Source organism: Equus caballus, chromosome 8 (genome assembly GCF_041296265.1).
Source record: "Equus caballus isolate H_3958 breed thoroughbred chromosome 8, TB-T2T, whole genome shotgun sequence".
Classification (NCBI taxonomy): Eukaryota; Metazoa; Chordata; class Mammalia; order Perissodactyla; family Equidae; genus Equus; species Equus caballus.
Window position 1 is genome coordinate 45,917,246 of NC_091691.1, and position 19,596 is coordinate 45,936,841.

A 19,596-nucleotide genomic window follows, 5' to 3' on the forward strand; every position below is an offset into this window, starting at 1 on the left:
AGGTTTTGCCAGTTCAGATCCTGGGTGTGGACATGGCACCACTCATCAAGCCGTGCTGAGGTGGCGTCCCACATGCCACAACTAGAAGGGCCCACAACTAAAAATATACAACTGTGTACCAGGGCTACTTTGGGGAGAAAAAGGAAAAATAAAATCTTTAAAAAAAAAAAAAATGTGTACACCTTAAATATTCTTTACCAACATGATATTGGTAAAAATAAACTATATTTACTTTTAATTTTGTATAATTGGCATATGCTTTTTCTGGTGATCGTCTCTATGCCTGAAAATAAATTCAAGTTGCAAATCATGATTTCTTTTGAAAATTTGATGTGGACGCTAACTTCATGATAGTAAATCCACTGTATGTTTTTTTCAGTTGTTTTGCTTGTCATCAGATTTTGAAAGAGTTAAATGCTCCCTCCTTCCTGGAACATTCTTTTTCCTTAGCTTCTGTCATAGCACTGTCTTTCAGTTTTCATTATTCCTCTCTGGCTATTCTCAGTTTTCCTTCATCTTGTCTTTAAATGTTAGGGTTCTAAAGGCGCAACCCTGGGCCCTCGTCTCATTTTCTTAGGTTCTCTTTTTCCCTGTTTGATAGACATTTTGCTTAGTTTTGCCTAATAATGTATTACTAAATTATTTTAATTGTGTTGTATGAGAGAAACATTTTTGATCTTAACTATATACATAGAATATATTCTTTTGTTAAAGGAATAAAGTTGGTTTCTATATCATAAGATGTGTCGTACAATTAATACAGAATAATCAAATTGTGGAAATATAAGGAAAAACAAGTATTAAACTCTCATCCTGGGAAATCGTTAAGCCTTAAGTGTTAGAATAATTTTTTTCCTCGATAAAAGCTGCCTTCTTATATTTTAAGTTTTTATTATGTAAAATTATAATTTACTTTTTTTAGGTACATCCACAAATCTACCAATCCTGATGAACCTCCAGTTGCCGAACAACCCAAACCATTGTACCCATATCGAACAGTTGGTTGTGTTTTCAATCATCAGATGTTCCTGGGAAATTGTCAGCCCTCTGACTCAGTAGAAGTCTGTGTATTTGATTTGAATGATGAGTCCAAATGGAAACCCATGAGTGAAGAAGCGATTAAATCTGTATGTGCTCCAGGAGCAACAACATCCCTTCCTCCCTTTCCACCTCTATGTGCATCCACGATTGATGCTTCAGTAACAAGTAATGAAATAGAAATGCAGCTAAGGCTACTAGTGTCAGAACACAGGAAGGTAATTAACACTGGAATTTGTAGTTTCATACATTTTTTTAATTTGTTGACATATTTCAGTTTTTTTGGCATGTATGATAGTGCCAGTCACTATTCTAGCTCGGAACAAAGCAAATATGCTCCCTGCCTTTATGAATTTGTAGTTTGAAAGTCATAGGAGTTAAGTTCTAAGACTCAAAAATTTCCAGATTCAACCAATACTTCTTAGAACCTTCTGGAAATGAAGAATGGTGAACTTGTTCAGACTTTTGCTGAATACCGCTATTTAGATTTCCAAATATTTACATCATTTCCAATTAAAAATAGTGAGTTATATTTTTTTCATATTCGTTTTGTTTTTTTTTTCCCAGGTTGATTTTGTTTTGCTTTCCTATTAGACTAAATTAGGTGGGTGTAAAATGATATCCTCATTCTGGCTTTAATTTCCATTTCCCTGATTACTAATGAGGTCAAACCTCTTCTTTATTAGCCATTTAGATGTCTTTTGTAAAGTACCTTGAAGAAGACATGAAAAGCATTAACCATAAAGGAAAAGATTAGTATGTTTTAAGAACTTACGTTCATCAAAAGAAACCATTAAGAGAGTGAAAAGAGCAGCGTTGGAGTGGGAAAAGTTATTTGCAACACATATAACCTACAGAGAACCCAAAATTCCTACAAGAGATTTGTTTCTAATTCACCTTTTGGGATTCCCTAATAGACTCCCCACCTTGGGTGAGCCCTGTTTTCCATGTCCCTTGAGGCCATCAAAGGTAAATTGATTTATCCCATATGTTCTCAGGGCTCCCAGTGACTCTCAGCTTTGGCCTCTAAAATCTCCCTTACTCATTTGCCAACTCATCAGAGTATTTAAAAGTATGTTTTGGAAAATATTTAATCTGGCATTTGTAGTATGTTTTCAGCAATAGGGTGGTCAGGGACTTAGTTCATTACACTACTGGAAATGAAATCCCCTCATTACCGTCCCTTTCTCTCCATCACTTGTATTGCCTTTTAGTTTTCGTTTCTTAGGTCCTGTTTACAAATAAAACTAATGTTTTATTGCATTATAAGAATACTTTGTATAGGAAAAGAAAACAAGATTGATCTTAGCTGCCAGTGTTGCTTACTAGCTAAGTTAATGGTGCTTGTAAACCTGCGAGTGAGAGTCCCTTTTTGCTTTTTGCTGGAAAAGTGTAGATGATCATGGACTTTAGGGATCACTTGGAACCAGTTAAAACCTTGAATGTGAAATCAAGAAATGCTAAAGATCTGTTATGATAATCAAAGTATTTATAATTTCGAGAAGTTTTTTATGTTGGTAAAAAAATTTTTAAAATATGACATCTAGACATGAATAGTTCATTTGATGTTATAAATGAAATCAAATGGCCTTCAGCATTCCATAGAAACATGTTTTAAGCTCCCTGAAGGCCTTTAGCATGTCTTCTTCACCTTTTTATTTCTTACAGTATAAAAGTCATCACCTTTCAGAGTAAACGCTCAGTAAATATTTGTTTAATTGTATATGCAGTTTGTTTGTTGACTTTTCTCTCCTACTGTGTTTGAATTTATGGTAGGAGCAGTCAGTTAAGCAAATTCAATCCTACTTAATTCTTTAAAGTTAAATAAAACGTGACCTCAAAATTCAGTGACACTGTGTCTTCCATAGTAGGACTATCCCATGTGGTCTTTTCTAGTGGATATTAAGGAAGTATAAGATTTGGAACCTTCACTAACATCATTGTATTGAATGGCTTTTGGTTATTTCTCTAAGAAGTAAAACCTGATACCTGTAGTTCCTTTTATTTTTATTTCTATCTATTCTTATATTAATCAATGATAAGTTTAAACAATTATGACAGGTTTTAAAAATCTTTTCTTGGCTTATATTAAAATAATCAACATTTTAATTATAATTGGTTTTTAAAATATTAACATGTTTCACTTTTACTTTTTCTCTTTTGATTGCTGTAGGATCTTGGCCTCACTACTGTTTGGGAAGACCAGCTTTCCTATCTCTTATCACCAGCTTTGGCTTCTTATGAATTTGAACGTACGACAAGTATATCTGCAGGCAATGAAGAATTTCAAGATGCCATAAGGAGAGCTGTACCTGATGGTCACACGTTTAAAGGGTTCCCAATACATTTTGTGTATAGAAATGCAAGGCGTGCATTTGCTACCTGTCTTCGGTAAGGTGGGATTTAGGAATTCATGAATGTTTTTGGCTTAGGAATCTTAACCATCAGTTAGTCTGGTAGTTATTTAGGAATGACTTCAGCATCACACAGGGAGCTTTTATAATGACTTAACCTCTTTGCACAGATTGTGATTCATTTGGTCTGAAATGTAGCTCTAGATAGTTTGGGATAATTTTCCCAGTGATTTTGGTGCAACCTCAGTCGATCTTGTCTAGTATAATTTTTTTAAATTTATAGACTATGAGAAAATAGTCTATAATTTGAATAGCTCAACCAAAATTACAAAGCTATTGGTAGCAGAGAGAGGATTTAAAAAAATTATTGTAAATACTGACTTACTTCAAAATAAGAAAGTAAAGCCTATGTTCACTTCTTAATTGAAAAAGTTTCTTTCTTCGGTAGGTCTCCTTTTTGTGAAGAAATAATCTGTTGCCGCGGAGACCAGGTGCGACTGGCAGTTCGTGTCCGAGTATTTACTTACCCTGAATCTGCATGTGCTGTTTGGATCATGTTTGCTTGTAAATATCGCTCAGTATTATAGGACTAACATTTCTATAAGAATATACCTGTTTAATTGGAATTTTACGCATTGTACATCACTAGCTGTTTAGAGGTTCATTATTTTAAAAATCGCAATCTGGCTTAGATGTCATATTTCACTTTTGTATATACCTGACTCATAATGTTTGAAAGAAATCATGATGTGTGTATTTAAAAATTAAGCATGAAAAACTTGTATAAATCTGAATGGAATTTAGTGTAAATTGTGTATATTCTATTTTAATAAATACTGCTTTGTTTATAGGTATTCAGTAGTTTAAGTATGAATATTAAATTTACTCAGTTTTCCTTACATTAACAGGTAATCAGAAATATATTTGTCTAAGGGTTTGAGGTATAGTAAAATCAATATGATCATTGTTTTTCATAGATTAATGGGATTATTTTATATGAATTAGAAGGAATTAACCTCACAACAGATTTATTTGTTAAATAGGCGAAAATATATTTTGATGAATTATCGCTTTCGTCGTTTACCCATGGATAAGGATATTCGTGACTTCAGAGATTTATGGGAAGACTTTGATGTAAGGGTATGAAAAAAACTAGTACCAGAAAAGCATAAATATTGATAAGAAAAAAAACCTCACATGAAGGTACACAAATATGTTATTTTGATTCATTATAAAAATAAATTGGGTCTTTTAGAAAAAAAAGATGATACCCTTTTGTTTTTATACTGATAAATTGTTTTCTATAATTAATATTGCCAGTCTGTTGCTGATTTTCTGTGGCCAAAGGATTCATTTTTAGCCTCTTCATGGATTCCATATTCTGAATCCACATTTTTTTCTTTCCTCTTTTCATTGTGATAAAAACATCAGTGTATATGTAACTAATCTAAATCAGAGAATCATCATGTGAGACCACTGAAAAGTAAGCATATGTGAGTGACTCCGTGCTGATGTTTGTTTTAAAATTGAGCAGGGTTTTAAAAGTTAGTTTTAAAAGTGAGCAGCAGTGAGCATTAAAAAGACTATAGCAGTTTGACTTTTTGTAAGAAGCTGCATGATGTAAGTGATAAGTTTGAGCATCCATTCAGCATCTCTGTGCACAGTGCTTAATTCAGTTGCTTCTTATGAAACTGGTCTTAAGAAAGTAACTGTATACCAGTTGGCTGTGCAAGTTATTCCTTTCATTACTTTAATTTACCATTGCAAATAAAATGACTTGATGTTTCTTGAAAATTAAAATCTAAAGCTATCCTAAAATTTATTTATTTTTTTTACGTATGAAAAATATTTATGGTTTAATTTGTTTAAAAAGTCTGAAAATATCCCTCTTCTTTCAGTTTTCATTGAAAATGATAATCAGATGTTTCTTGTGAGACTGACATGACTAGAGAATTAGCAAAATAAGAATTAAGACGTTTTTACTCTGTTGCCAAAATTACTCATAAAGTTATCAACAAGAAAATTGCTTGTAATTTTCAGCTTTTGGAACAGACTATTTATGAGGCACATACTAAGAGGCAGACTATATTAAGATCAAGGCTGTGTTACCATTGAGGCTGGGCTTCCTGCCTTACTGTACCAGAGTAACACATGTATTTATAATGGGCCTTTGGTATGAATTCTAAAATAAATTTCCTCTTTATGCACTTTAATAGAGTCTGGCATGAATTAATATTTTTCTCTAAAGATGATTTATTTCAAGATTAGTGCATTTATCACTAGAATTCTGCTACTCTTACCAGTAAGTTTTCTTTTTAAAAATTAAACTTACCTTGTATATTTAGCTCTGTCATAAAAGTTGTTTTTCTATTAAAAACATAAAATTAATATAATGTCTCTAAAGTGTTCTTTTTGACAATCTGCACTAACATAGTCCTCTTTACATATATGTGGGTTTATTTAGTAGAAGAATATCAGACACCTAGAAACTTAGTTACTCAAGCATGAACCTGTTGAATAAAACTTACTAAATTCAGTTCCAACTAACTAAACACTCTAAGTTCCTTTAAAATTTTTTGTAGTATTGATAGCATCTGCAAAAACATATTTATAACTTGGCAATTCTGGAAAGTACACAGATTTGAAACCCATTTTTCTACTTCTAAACAAAGATAAGGTTTGTGCCAAATGAAGTACAGGCTTTTATGTTTGAAACAAGTATTGCTCATAAAGTAGTATTGGCGGATATCTGACCCTCAGAAGGTGTTACTTCTGAGCCATCGATTGCTTTAACTAACTCATTCACACTTCTGATTTCATGCTCTACTAACCAAGAAAATGGGTTGGACTACAGTTTGCAATTTCATCATTTTTTTCTTTGACTCTTAGATAACAATTTTGTACTTTTTTTTTTTTTAAAGATTTTATTTTTCCTTTTTCTCCCGAAGCCCCCTGGTACATAGTTGTGTATTTTTAGTTGTGGGTCCTTCTAGTTGTGGCATGTGGGACGCCGCCTCAGCATGGCTTGATGAGTGGTGCCATGTCTGTACCCAGGATCCAAAGTGGCAAAACCCTGGGCCACCGAAGCAGAGTGTGCGAACTTAACCACTCGGCCATGGGGCCGGCCCCTGTACTTTCTTTTTAGGTAGATAAGTATAGGAATTAGATAATCTGCTTTTAACATGCACTTCACTTTTATACCAATGAAAGTAGTATTGCTTTCCAGTTATTGGTAGTTGAGAAATAATTTGAGATTAGCTAAAGCCTATATAAAATCTTGAAAACAAAATAGCCAAACACATAAACTAGATGCCATCCAATATTGAAGAACCTTAACGCCTTGTTTATAGCATATTCTGCATTTAAAGCACGACTTCAGTTATAATCATTAATGTATTTAAATGTGAGTATTAAACGTTAAATGTTTTCTTCTGAGATTTGGTTGGCATAGTCATTGTAATTACATGTCACTTTTATTTGGTTTGTGAATTAACTACTTGACACTAGTGTCAATGTAGTCATGGATATTAGGAAGAAAGGAGAGGAGATTATTAGCTGGTAGTTAGTTCACATATATTTCTATGAAATAAAAGATTTGTTTCTCTGATTCTACTGAATTTAGACTTGTACTCCAAAACAGATGTTTACCAGCATTTTTGAAGGTGGCTCGTTTTTTTTTCATCTGCTCAAAACCAGAGTTTTTACCACCTTTATATTTATGCTATTTTTACATGTGATTTAATATTTCATGGCCTGGAATTACAGGATTTTGGACTTGAATCTTAGGTCTTCTAGTCAACTTAATTTATATATTAATGAAATTGGGATCCAGAGAAGTGAAGCTCCCTGTCCAAGGATACATTTCTCTAGTAGCAGATCAGTTCTGCATCTAAGTCCTGACTTTGACCCAAGAGGTAGGAATATGGAAGGCATCTGTCTCTGAGGGTGCTCATCATATAATCTATCAAAACTTACAGTATCAGTATGGGGTTTCAAGTCACTGACAGATGAGGCCAGAATTAAATTTTAGGGAGGTGGCCTAGGGAAGCTGAGGCCCTGAGAGGGGCAGTGAGCTGCGTGAGACTCCTTGTGGTGTGGAAGGTCAATAATATAAAGACGTGGCATTCTGTTTCTTTGGATGCTTATGAGAGATTCAGTGAACGACTGAGATACAATATGCATCTAGAAAATATTTTAGTTATATTCAGTCTGTATTCTGAAAGAATTCATTGTGAAATCCATTTATTTACAAATTAGGTGTAACTGGCTGGTTGTTACTTAACTTTTAAAAAAATCTTTTCTTTTGCAAAATGTGCCATGTCCGCGCCCAGGATTCGAACCAATGAAACACTGGGCCACCTGCAGCGGAGCACATGAACTCAACCACTCGGCCACGGGGCCAGCCCCCTCTGCCCATTTTTTGATCAGGTTGTTTGTTTTTTGTTGCTGAGTTGTGTGAGTTATTTATATATTTTGGAGATTAACCCCTTGACAGATAGATGGTTTGCAAATATTTTCTCCCAGTTGGTGGGTTGTCTTTTCATTTTGTTCCTGTTTTCCTTTGCCTTGCAGAAGCTCTTTAGTATGATGAAGTCCCACTTGTTTTTTTCTTCTTTTGTTTCCCTTGCCCGAGTAGACATGGTATTCGAAGAGATCCTTCTAAGACTGACGTCAAAGAATGTACTGCCTGTATTCTCTTGTAGGCGTTTTATGTCTCAGGTCTTACCTTCAAGTCTTTGATCCATTTTGAGTTAATTTTTGTGTATGGCGAAAGATAATGAATGATCTACTTTCGTTCTTTTGCATGTGGCTGTCCAGTTTTCCAGCACCATTTATTGAAGAGACTTTCCTTTCTCTATGGTATGTTCTTGGCTCGTTTGTCGAAGATTAGCTGTCTGTAGATGTGTGGTTTTATTTCTGGGCTTTCAATTCTGTTCCATTGATCTGTGTGTCTCTTTTAGTCCTAGTACCATGCTGTTTTGATTACTATAGCTTTGTAGTATATTTTGAAGTCGGATTGTGATGCCTCCAGCTTTGTTCATTTTCTCAGGATTGCTTTAGCTATTCACAGTTGTTTGTTGCCCCATATGAATTTTAAGATTCTTTGTTCTGTTTCTGTGAAGTATGTCACTGGGATTCTGATTTGGATTGCGTTGAATCTGTAGATTGCTTTAGGTAGTATGGCATTTTAACTATATATTCTTCCAATCTGTGTGCATGGAATAGCTTTCCATTTCTTTGTGTCATCAGCGATTTCTTTCAATAATGTCTTACAGTTTTCATTGTATAGCTCTTTCACCTCCTTGGTTAAGTTTATTCCTAGATATTTTATTAGTTTTGTTGCAATTGTAAATGGGATTGTATTCTTGACTTCTCTTTCTATTAGTTCATTATTAGAGTATAGAAATGCAACTTATTTTTGTAAGTTGCTTTTGTACCCTGCAACTTTGCTGTAGTTACTGGTTATTTCTAATAGTTTTCTGATGGATTCTTTAGGGTTTTCTTTATATAAAAAGTCATCTGCAAACACTGAGAGTTTTGCTTCTTCATTGGCTATTTGGATCCATTTTATTCTTTTTCTTGCCTAATTGCTCTGGCCCAAACCTCCAGTACTATGTTGAATAAGAGTGGTGAGAGTGGGCACCCTTTTCTTGTTTCTGTTCTCAGAGAGATGGTTTTCAGTTTTTCCCCATTGAGTATGATGTTGGCTGTGGGCTTGTCATATGTTGAGGTACTTTCCTCCGTATCCATTTTATTGAGAGTTTTTTTTTTTTTTATCATAAATGGATGTTGGATCTTGTCAAATGCTTTCTCTGTGTCTATTGAGATAATCGTGTGGTTTTTATTCTTCATTTTGTTAATGTGGTGTATCACATTGATTGATTTGTAGATGTTGAACCATCCCAGCATCCCTGGTGTAAATCCTACTTGATCATGGTATATGGTGATTTTAATGTATTGCTGTATTTCGTTTGCCAATATTTTATTGAGGATTTTTGCATCTATGTTCATCAGCAATGTTGGCCTGTAATTTTCCTTCTTTGTGTTGCCCTTCTCTGGCTTCAGGATCAGAGTGATGTTGGTCTCATAAAATGTGTTAGGAAGTGTTCTTTCTTCTTCAAGTATTTGGAATAGTTTGAGAAGGATAAGTATTAAATCTTTTTTGAATATTTGGTGGAATTCTCAAGAGAAGCCATCTTGTCATGGACTTTTGTTTTTTGGGAGGTTTTTGATTACTATTTTAATCTCTTTACTTGTGATTGGTCTATTCAGATTCTCTATTTATTGTTAATTCAGTTTTGGGAGGTGTTATGAGTCTAAGAATTTATCCATTTCTTCTAGATTGTCCAATTTGTTGACATACAGTTTTTCATCGCATTATCTTATAATCCTTTGTGTGGTATCCGTTGTAATTTCTCTTTCATTTCTAATTTTATTTATTTGAGTGTTCTCTTTTTTTCTTAGTGAGTTGGCTAAGGGTTTGTCAATTTTGTTTATCTTCTCAAAGAACCAGCTCTTGGTTTCATTGATCCTTTTTCTACTGATTTTTTTGTTTCAATTTCATTTATTTCTGCTCTAATTTTTATTTCTCTCCTGCTAACTTTAGGCTTTGTTCTTCTTTGTCTAATTCTCTTAGGTGTACTTTAAGACTACTTATTTGAGATTTTTCTTGTTTGTTAGTGTGGGCCTGTATTGCTATGAATTGCCCTCTTATGACCACTTCTGCTGCATCCCATTTGAGTTGGTATGGTGTATTTTCATTTTCATCTGTCTCTAGATACCTTTTCATTTCTCCTTTAATTTCTTCACTGATCCATTGGTGGTTCAGTAGCATGTTGTTTATTCTCCACGTATTTGTCACTTTCCCAGCTTTTCTCCTGTAGTTGATTTCTAGTTTCATGGCTTTATAGTTGGAAAAGATGCTTGATATGATTTCAATCTTCTTAAATTTATTGATGCTTACCTTGTTTACCAACAAATGGTCTATCCTTGAGAGTGTTCCATGTGCACTTGAGAAGAATGCGTATTCTACTGTTTTTGGATGGAATGTTCTATATCTATCTATCTATCTATCTATCTATCTATTAAGTCCATCTGGTCTAGTTTTTTGTTTAATTCCACTATTTCCTTGTTGACTTTCTGTCTAGATGACCTCTTCATTGTGGTAAGTGGGGTGTTATGGTCCCCTATGATTATTGTGTCATTGTTAATATCTCCCTTTAGGTTTATTAATAGTTGCTTTATGTACGTTGGTGCTGCTGTGCTGGGTACATATTAGAAGTATTATATCTTCTTGGTAAAGTGTCCCTTTCATCATTATATACTGCCCCTCTTTGTCTCTCATTGCCTGTTTTATCTTGAGGTTTACTTTGTCTGACATAAGTATGGCAATACTTGCTTTCTTTTGTCTACCATTATCTTGGAGTATTGTCTTCCATCCCTTCACTCTGAGCCTGTGTTTGTCATTGGAGCTGAGATGTGTTTCCTGGAGGCAGAATATTGTTTGGTCTTGTTCTTTAATCCATCTCTCCACTCTGTGTCTTTTGATTGGAGAATTCAATCCATTTACATTTAGAGTGATTATTGACATATAAGGGCTTAATACTGCCATTTTATCACTCATTTTCTGGTTGTTCTGCATTTCCCTCGTTTCTTGTTCTGTGTATTTCAGACTACCAGTTTGGTTTGGTAGTTCTCTATGATTGTTTTCTCAGTTTTCTATTTATTTATCATTTGTGTCTCTGTTCTGATTATTTGTTTAGTGGTTACCATGAGGTTTATATAAAAGACATCATAGCTAAGATAGTCCATTTTCTGATATCCTCTTATTTCCTTAGACTAAGCCACTTCCATCCCTGTCCTCTTCCCCTTCTAAGTTGTTATTGTCACATCTTATTCCATCTTGTGTTGTGAGTTTGTTGTTAAAATGACAAGATTATTGTTATTTTTGATGTTGTCCTTCTCTTTATCTTTAATGTTGTAATTGTTTGCTAACCTGTTCTGATAGCTGCAATTTTCTGATTTTGTCTGTGTATTTATCTCCTTGCTCAAGGCTTTGTAAACCCTTTCTTTTTTTTTCAGACTTGAGGGCCTTTTGATCATTTCTTGTAGGGAGGGTCTTGTGGCAATGAATTCTCTCAGCACTTGTTTGTCTGGGGAAGTTTTTATTTCTCCATCATATCTGAAGGATATTTTTGCTGAGTAGGGTATTCTTCACTGAAAGTTTTTGTCTTTTAGAATTTTGAATATATTATTCCAGTTTTTCCTAGGCTGTAAGGTTTCTGCTGAGAAATCTGCAGAAAGCCCGATAAGGGTTCCTTTGTAAGTTATTTTCTTCTGCTTTGTTGCCCTTCATATTTTTTCTTTGTCATTGACTTTTGCCAGTTTTACTACTGTGTGCCTTGGAGAAGATCTTTTTACATTGATATGATTAGGAGTTTTTAGCTTCTTTCTTTCTTTTGCATTTCCAGCTCTTTACCCAAGTTTGGAAAGTTCTCATCTATTATTTCTTTGAACAAGCTTTCTGCTCCATTCTCCCTTCCTTCTCCCTCTGGAACACCTCTAATCTTTATGTTGCATTTCCTAATTGAGTCACATTTTTCTTGGAGAATTTCTTCATTTCTTTTTAGTCTTAATTCTCTCTCCTCCTTCCTCTGAAGCATTTCTATATTTCTGTCTTCTAGATTGCTAATTCTATCCTCTATAATGTCAGCTTTGTTATTTGTCTTTATCTCATTCATTTTCCTTTATAGTTTCAATCTATTTTGTGAAGAATTCCCCCTGTTCATTAATTTTGTTCCTGACTTCATTGAAGTCTATCTGAATTTTCTTGTAACTCATTGAGTTTTTTATGATAGCCATTTTGAATTCTCTGTCATTTAGATTATAAATTTCTGTGCCTTCAGGATTGATTTCTGGGTGCTTGTCATTTTCCTTCTGGTCTGGAGTGTTAATATTATTCTTTTTCTTTTTTTTTGTTGAGGAAGATTGGCCCTGAGCTAACATTTGTGCCAATCTTTCTCTATTTTTTGTATGTGCGATGCTGCCACAGCATGGCTTCATGAGCGGTTTGTAGGTCTGCTCCTGGGATCTGAACCCACAAACCCTAGGCCATCAAAGTGGAGCATGTGAACTTAACCACTATGCCACTGGGGTAGCCCCTGGCCTGGAGTATTAATATATTTCTTCATACTGTTTGATGGAGTGGATTTGTGCCTTTGCATATTGATAGTATGTGGTTGCAGATTCCGCCTGCTGCCAGTGGTTGTGGTTGGGGGGAGTCAGGAGCTGTGTATTCTGAGCCTGCCACGATCCCTGGTGTCTGCCTGTTCTTTGGAATCTATGCTGACAGGGCTTGTCTGCAATTACCTGTTCACAACTGCTGCTTTTCTAAGGTTTGCACAGGCACTCTGGCCTATCTGGAGTGCCAGGTGGGGGAGGGGAGGGCCACTCTCTTTTGTATGTACGATTCCAGGGCTGTTCTCCCTCTGTCCTCACTATCTGCCCTCCTGGTGTGCTGGCTTGATGAAGACACCCCTGCAATAGGTTAGCCTCCTCTGTGTGGAGCTTTCCCATGGGCTGTGAGGGAACTTGGAGAACAAAGGTGTTTCCATGGAGAGCTGCCCCTGCCCCCTCTTTTCTCAGAGCCGCACACAGTCCTGTGCCCTCATTGCTGCCAGAGAGAGAGAGAGGAGATCCCCTTACTTCCTTCCACTTCAGGGGGGTCCAGCACCTCCACCTTCAGACGTATGGCTGCATGGGTCTCTCAGACAACTTTTGTGTTGTGTGAATGTCCTCTGTTGGTTTATGAGTGTCCTTTTCATTGTATCTTAGAAGAGAGAGTCTGAGGGAAGAGCTCACTCTGTCCTGATGCTGACATCACTCCTAATTTTTAATCTTTTAACAGCTTTATTGAGATATAAGTTGCATATCATACAATTAAGCAATTTAAAGTGTACAGTTCAGTGATTTGTACTATATAAAGAGATGTGTGCAGCCAACACCAGTCAATTTTAGAAAATTTTGTCACCTCAAAAAGAAACCTTGTACTTTTTGGCATTTATTCTCCTATCTTCCCATTTCCTATCCCCCACCCCAGCCCTAAGCAACCACTAATCTACCTTGTATGTTGATTTCCCTATTCTAGACTGTCATATGAATGGAGTCATATAACATATGGTCTTCTGTGACTGACTTCTTTCACTTAGCATAATGTTTTTAAAGTTCATCTGTGTTATATCATTTATCATTACTTTATTCCTTTTTATGGGCAAATGATATTCCACTGCATAGATATACCATATTTGTTTATCCATTTGTCAGTCAATAGATGTTTTGGTTGTTTCCACCTTTGGCTATTATGAATAATGCTGCTATAAGCATTCACATACAAGGTTTTGTGTGGACATGTTTTCATTTGTCTTGGGGTATATACCTAGGAGAGGAATGGCTGGGTCATAATATAACCCTATGTTTAACATTTTGGTGAACTGCCAAATAGTTTTTCAAAGCAGCTGCACCATTTTTCAATCCCATCTGCAGTGTATAAGTGTTCTGATTTCTTCACATTCTTGCCAATGCCTGTTATCATCTGACTTCTTGATTCTAGCCACCCTAGTGGGCATGAAGTGGTATTTTATTGTGGTTTTTATTTGCTTTTCTCTGATGGCTAATGATGTTGAGCTGCTTTTCATGTGCTTATTGGCCATTTGTATATCTTCCTTGGAGAAATGTCTATTTGGATCCTTTGCCCATTTTTAAATTGGGTTGTCTCTTTATTATTGAGTTGTAAGAGTTTTTACATATTTTAGATACAAATTCCTGATCAGATATGTGATTTGTAAATATTTTCTTCCATTCTGTGGGTTATCTTCACTTTCTTGTGTCCTTTGAAGTACTAAAGTTTTTGATAAAGTTTGATCTATCTATGTTTTCTTTTGTTTCTCTTGATTTCGTTGTCATATCTAAGAATCCATTGCTAAATCCAAGGTCATGAAGATTTATCCCTATGTTTTCTTCTAAGAGTTTTATAGTTTTAGCTCTTAACTTAGGTCTTGGATCCTTTTTCAGTTGACTTTTGTATATGTTATGAGGTAAGGGTCCAACTTCATTGTTTTGCATTTGAATATTCAGTTCTCCCAGCACCATTTGTTGAAAAGACTATTGTATCCCCATTGGTTGTCAAAAATCAGTTTTATGGGCTTATCTTCTTTCATCCTTTAACTTTCAGTTGATCTATATCTTTCAATATATAGTGTGTCTCCTGTAGATGACATATAGTTGAATCTTTTTTTTTCCAGTCTGAGTCTCTGCCTTTAGACCGGATTGTTAAATCCATTCACATTTAATGTTATTATTGATATAATTGGATTTATGTCTGCCATTTTACTTTTTGTTTTTTTGTGTTTCATGCCTTTTTCTTTCTTTGTTTCTCCTTTGCTCCTTTCTTTTGCATTTAAGTGAATATCTTCTAATGTAGCATTTTGATTTCTTTAATGATTTTGTTACCATATTTTTGAGTTCTTTTGGTGGTTGCTTTAGGCTTTCTCATATAGATCTTAACTTATCAGAATCAACTTTAGATTTGTACTAGCTTAATTCCAGGAATTTTAAATTTTTTAAACTAAAGTTATAAATAATGTTTCAAATAAAACTTGATTACTTTTTTCTAGCAATATATTACTAAAACTGGTGTCATTAGATTAGTTCAAAGATGTTAAATTGGAATCTTCAGTTTTTAATAAACTTGTTTGTAAGAATCAGTTAAATAGCTTGTATGTTACAAGTAGAAGTTGTTTTAAATATGTAGAAAAAATTAATTCAAAAGTCACTTCTTTGTAATTTTCCCTGGCCAATATTAGGGTTTTTTTCAATGACATTTTCAGAATTCATTGAAATCTTTTTGAAATATATCCTTATATGATATATTTTTCTTCTAAAATATGTATAATAGAGATTCCAATCATTTGGTACTTACTTAATCACTGAAAAAGTATAGTTTTTGTGTTGTGAACTGTTTAGGTAAAACTTAATGGCAGGTTACTGTTGTAATTCTCATGTCTGACTTGATAACTAGGTCTGCAGCAAGCTGATCTTTCTGGTCCTCATTTGCCTTTTTGTAAAATTGGGATTTTTGGGAGTTCACCTGCCTAGAGTTATCGATCTGCATTAGATAATCTCTTGTGATCTTTTAATAGATTCCTATCTATTACTTTATAAACTATTCTTAGTTATTTTACAGTTTTTAGATGTTTTGAAAGAATTTTAAGTATTAATCTTGTGTTAATTTACTTTAAAATAATTAAGACAAATTTAAGATGTTAACACTCTGCTATTGGACTTTTAATTATGTCATGTTCATTCTATTGCATAACGACATGTTTTCTTGAGTGGGAGAGAAATAAGTGGAGCTATATAGATAGGTGGCTGAAAATTTCAAATATCCCTATTTATGCTTATAGGAATGTTGTATAAATGAATGTCCTCTATCTTATCAGAATATAGATTGTGAACAGTTGGCCTAAATTATCTGGGTGGTTACTTCAGTGCTCCGCTTTAGCTGAGGAAAGTTGGCCTAAAATTTATAATCCTGTGACGTAAATAAAATAGAAAATTGCTTCTGCTAAAAAGAAAAAAAAAGAATACTATATAATTTAGTTAAAACTGAAAATGTCAATGGCATTATGACAATATTACAGCTGAAGATTGACCTTCACCTACGAAATATTGCAAGGGAATAATTTTAATACCATTAAAAATAGTGTTAAGCTTTGTTTAAAATATTGTCTTAATAGCTTTAGGTTGAGATCTGGGTATCATGTCTTTATGAATTTCACTGTAATGATTAAATGTCTCTTAAAAAGGATTATTATTACTGGCAGAAAGTAAGAGCAAAGGTTACACTTTGAGTTCCTAAGAGGAATGAACATGCATAGCAAATAAGAGGAAGAAAGACGTTGTGCTCCATCAGTGACTATTGAGAAAGATCAAGAGGACACAGGAATTCAGGTTAACAGAACAGTTCGGGGGCCGGGGGAACCTGAGGGAAAAGCACAACTAAAATATAGGGAGTACAGCCTTACTTACCTATATATTTCCGCAAAAATTACCAAGGCAAGGCTTAAAGGATAGCTAGAAGGTGCTTAATTTATTGCTTATTTAATTGAATTAAAAGGTAAGCCATATTTTGTGTTGGTTACATATTGACCTTGGAAGAGAACTGAGCCTTTCACGAGTCAGAGTAGAATGCTAGAGCCAAGAGCAGCCCCAGACTTCCGCCTGCACATTAGGGGAAAAAAGAAAACCTTTTTTGAGCAACAAGAAAGGGCCATCTTTTTTGTATAAATGTCAACAAAAATTAAATAATGGAGGTTTGAAAAAATATTTTGGCTTTGTCTCATCAACAAAGTATGACTTCAGTCTGAAAATGGATTATTTCTCTTTAACTTATACAACCCCAAACTCTGGTTTCTTGAAAGTTTTATTGAGAATTCTACATTTTCAAGTAGAAAAGTAATTATTATTAAGTAATTATGGTGGAACATCAAAATTTTGCCATCATATAAAGATATTTTTGTGCCTTATATTGTTTTCTATTTCTCACTGGAATTAAGAAGTAAGCTATGACTTATTCTACCTTTTGAAATCTGATGAGAAATAGGTAAAATGGCAAAAAGAGAGGATCTGGAAAGCTTATGTTATAGGAAGTATATTTGAATTACTTTGGGCAGCTAGCAGCAATTAGGGGTCAGTCACTTAACCTCTGTAGACTTGAATTTCTACAAGTGTAAAATAGTAGCTTGGCCTAAAATTTAGATCAAAGGAGGTCTTTTCCAAATTGAGTATTCTTAATTACTCAAAGCTAATAATTCCACTTACATTCAGAATCAGAATGTCATCTCTCCTTATTGGTTTAAAAATAATTGTTTCAAAGGAGAATCACAGCAAGAAGGTGAAACACGACTATTGTTTCGCTTAGTATTTTCCAGAATCCCTCATGAACATACTGATACTCTACGGTTCATATATCTTACCTCGTTCCTCTACTTTTCTTCAGTCTTTATCAGTGGGTATATGACTTGATCTCATCAAGGTAGGATAGGTAAATTTATAAACAGATGTTACAGAATGGAGATGTTGTGGGAAACACTGGTTTAGGATGTAACTTAGTAAAAGGGCATTAATGTACATTTTCTAAACGTTTTCCGATAAATGTATATCTTTGCTATAGGAATAGTTAATTCTTTACAAGTTTATAGACCAGAGGAAACCAATTTTGTTGTGTTCTTATCTGGCCTATGTACTTCTAGTTCTGAGTATATGGTCACATGCTAGTTTTCATGACTAATTTTATAAGATTTTTGGTTAATATTCAATCTGAATACCAAAATTACAAGAGATGAGTTTCAAATTGCATTTAGGATTGTTGGTGGGATTAACCTCCTGAGACGAGTGATAATTTACAATCATTTGATGGGGATGGAGTTACATTGATCACTTTGAAAATTACTATGGGGAAGCGACCCCTGTAGTGAAACTTAAATGCCACTGAATTCACAAGGACCAACTGAGGAAGATGGGGCATTGCATCATTCATTTAAAGTGTTTAAAATATCAAAAGTTTAATTGATCATATTGGTATATGCAAATTTTAAAGCATCTGCTTTGTATGTACTCATGCTTAGTGGAGTAAGGGATGAAGTGTGAGGGCACTTCTTGCTCTGTGCTTAGAAAAAAGCATTGTACCAAAGCAGAAAAAACCCAGCTGGTCGGAAGGCCTGGATTCCAGTCCCATCTCTTTCATTAACTAGTCCTGGATTTTTGTCAGCTGTAGGATAGGGATAATAATATTTGACTTTCTAGTCGTATAACTCAAGAAAGCACTCTGAAAGTATAAAATGTCGCTATAGAATTAAAGAGTATTATAATTGTGGGCAATGAAAATTTAGGTTATAACACTGAAAAAAATATGCTGTTCTATTTTTTCCTTTTTGGTGTACTTTTCTAGGTGAATGTGCCTCTTAGGAGCAATTGTCTAGGAGTGTCTGGGATAAGCTTGGGCTACACAGGCAGATTGTGCTCCCTGAAAGACTCAGAGCAGCTCAGCCAGCACGTCCAGAGTATGAAGCATGAAGTACATTTATTCTGCAAAAATGATAAGTAAATATAAGGAAAAATTTCAAGGATTCCATTTCTTAATAAATGCAAAAATAAAATCAAGAAAAACTAAAATCATATTCAGAGTGGCACATGCCACCATTCTTCATAGACCTCACAGCACTTTGAAAAAGACATTTAAATGTTGACTTGAATTGCAGACATTTTAACTATAACGAGCAATTTTTTGGAAGTAGTGAAGCCACAGAAAAAAAACATAAAATCAATGACAGAAATTGGAACAAAATATAAATGTGCATAAAGCTATTTGAATGTTTGAATTTGAATTGAAAATGAGAAAACTGGAAAGTGCCAAGGTATTCCATAGTATTGCCTAAACTCCCTGAGAATATACTGGCCTCTGATAACCTTTGAGTTGTCAGCAGTCACTTCCCAAGAATGTTAGGGTGATGGCTGGTGGGGCTTAGCAAAATTTCAAGAGGTTCTGAAAATCATAGAAAAATTAGTAGAATTATACTGTCTTTGTAAAAAAAAAAGTGTCAAGTGTCCAGGTTATATAGTGAACTGGATGTATAATGGAACACAGGATTTTTAAGATTTTCCTTTTATTTTTTTCTGCATACAGAAGGAACATCAAACAACATTCTACTTGTCATCTTGCCTCAATTTAATTCCATATCAGCTCACAAAGGCAAGACATTTACTTTAAATACAGTATATGTCATGAATTTGTATTTGGCAAAAAAAAAAAAAAAAGCCCTTCTGTTCTATATAACCTTCCTGTGATCCAGTGATGATGTTTTTCTTCCCAAAATGTGTTTATATATATATATATATATATATATATATTTTTTTTTTCTTAAAGATTGGCACCTGGGCTAACAACTGTTGCCAATCTTTTTTTTTTTTTTTCCTGCTTTATCTCCCCCAACCCCCCATACACAGTTGTATATCTTAGTTGCAGGTCCTTCTAGTTGTGGGATGTGGGACGCCACCTCAACATGGCCTGATGAGCAGTGCCATGTCCGCGCCCAGGATCTGAACCCTGGGCCACCGCAGTGGAGCGTGCGAACTTAACCCCTCGGCC

At 34.5% G+C, this 19,596-nt stretch overlaps 1 protein-coding gene across 19 annotated transcripts in view; it reads left to right on the forward strand.

Annotated features, from left to right (window-relative positions):
• CEP76 (centrosomal protein 76) overlaps positions 1-18,617 on the forward strand; it is a 35,819-nt gene extending 17,202 nt beyond the window's left edge. For 4 of the 19 annotated variants that reach the window (XM_070220669.1, XM_070220670.1, XM_014727769.3 and 1 more), the window contains exons 10-13: positions 923-1,256; positions 3,212-3,429; positions 3,841-3,956; positions 18,400-18,617. In XM_070220669.1, coding sequence (XP_070076770.1) covers positions 923-1,256; positions 3,212-3,429; positions 3,841-3,956; positions 18,400-18,416 — 685 coding nt within the window. In that variant the 3' untranslated portion in view covers positions 18,417-18,617. Of the gene's footprint in view, positions 1-922; positions 1,257-3,211; positions 3,430-3,840; positions 5,781-18,399 lie in introns of those variants that run through there. The other 15 variants (XM_023648216.2, XM_070220679.1, XM_001489254.7 and 12 more) reach the window with 8 other exon arrangements.
• Positions 18,618-19,596: the final 979 nt, after the last annotated feature.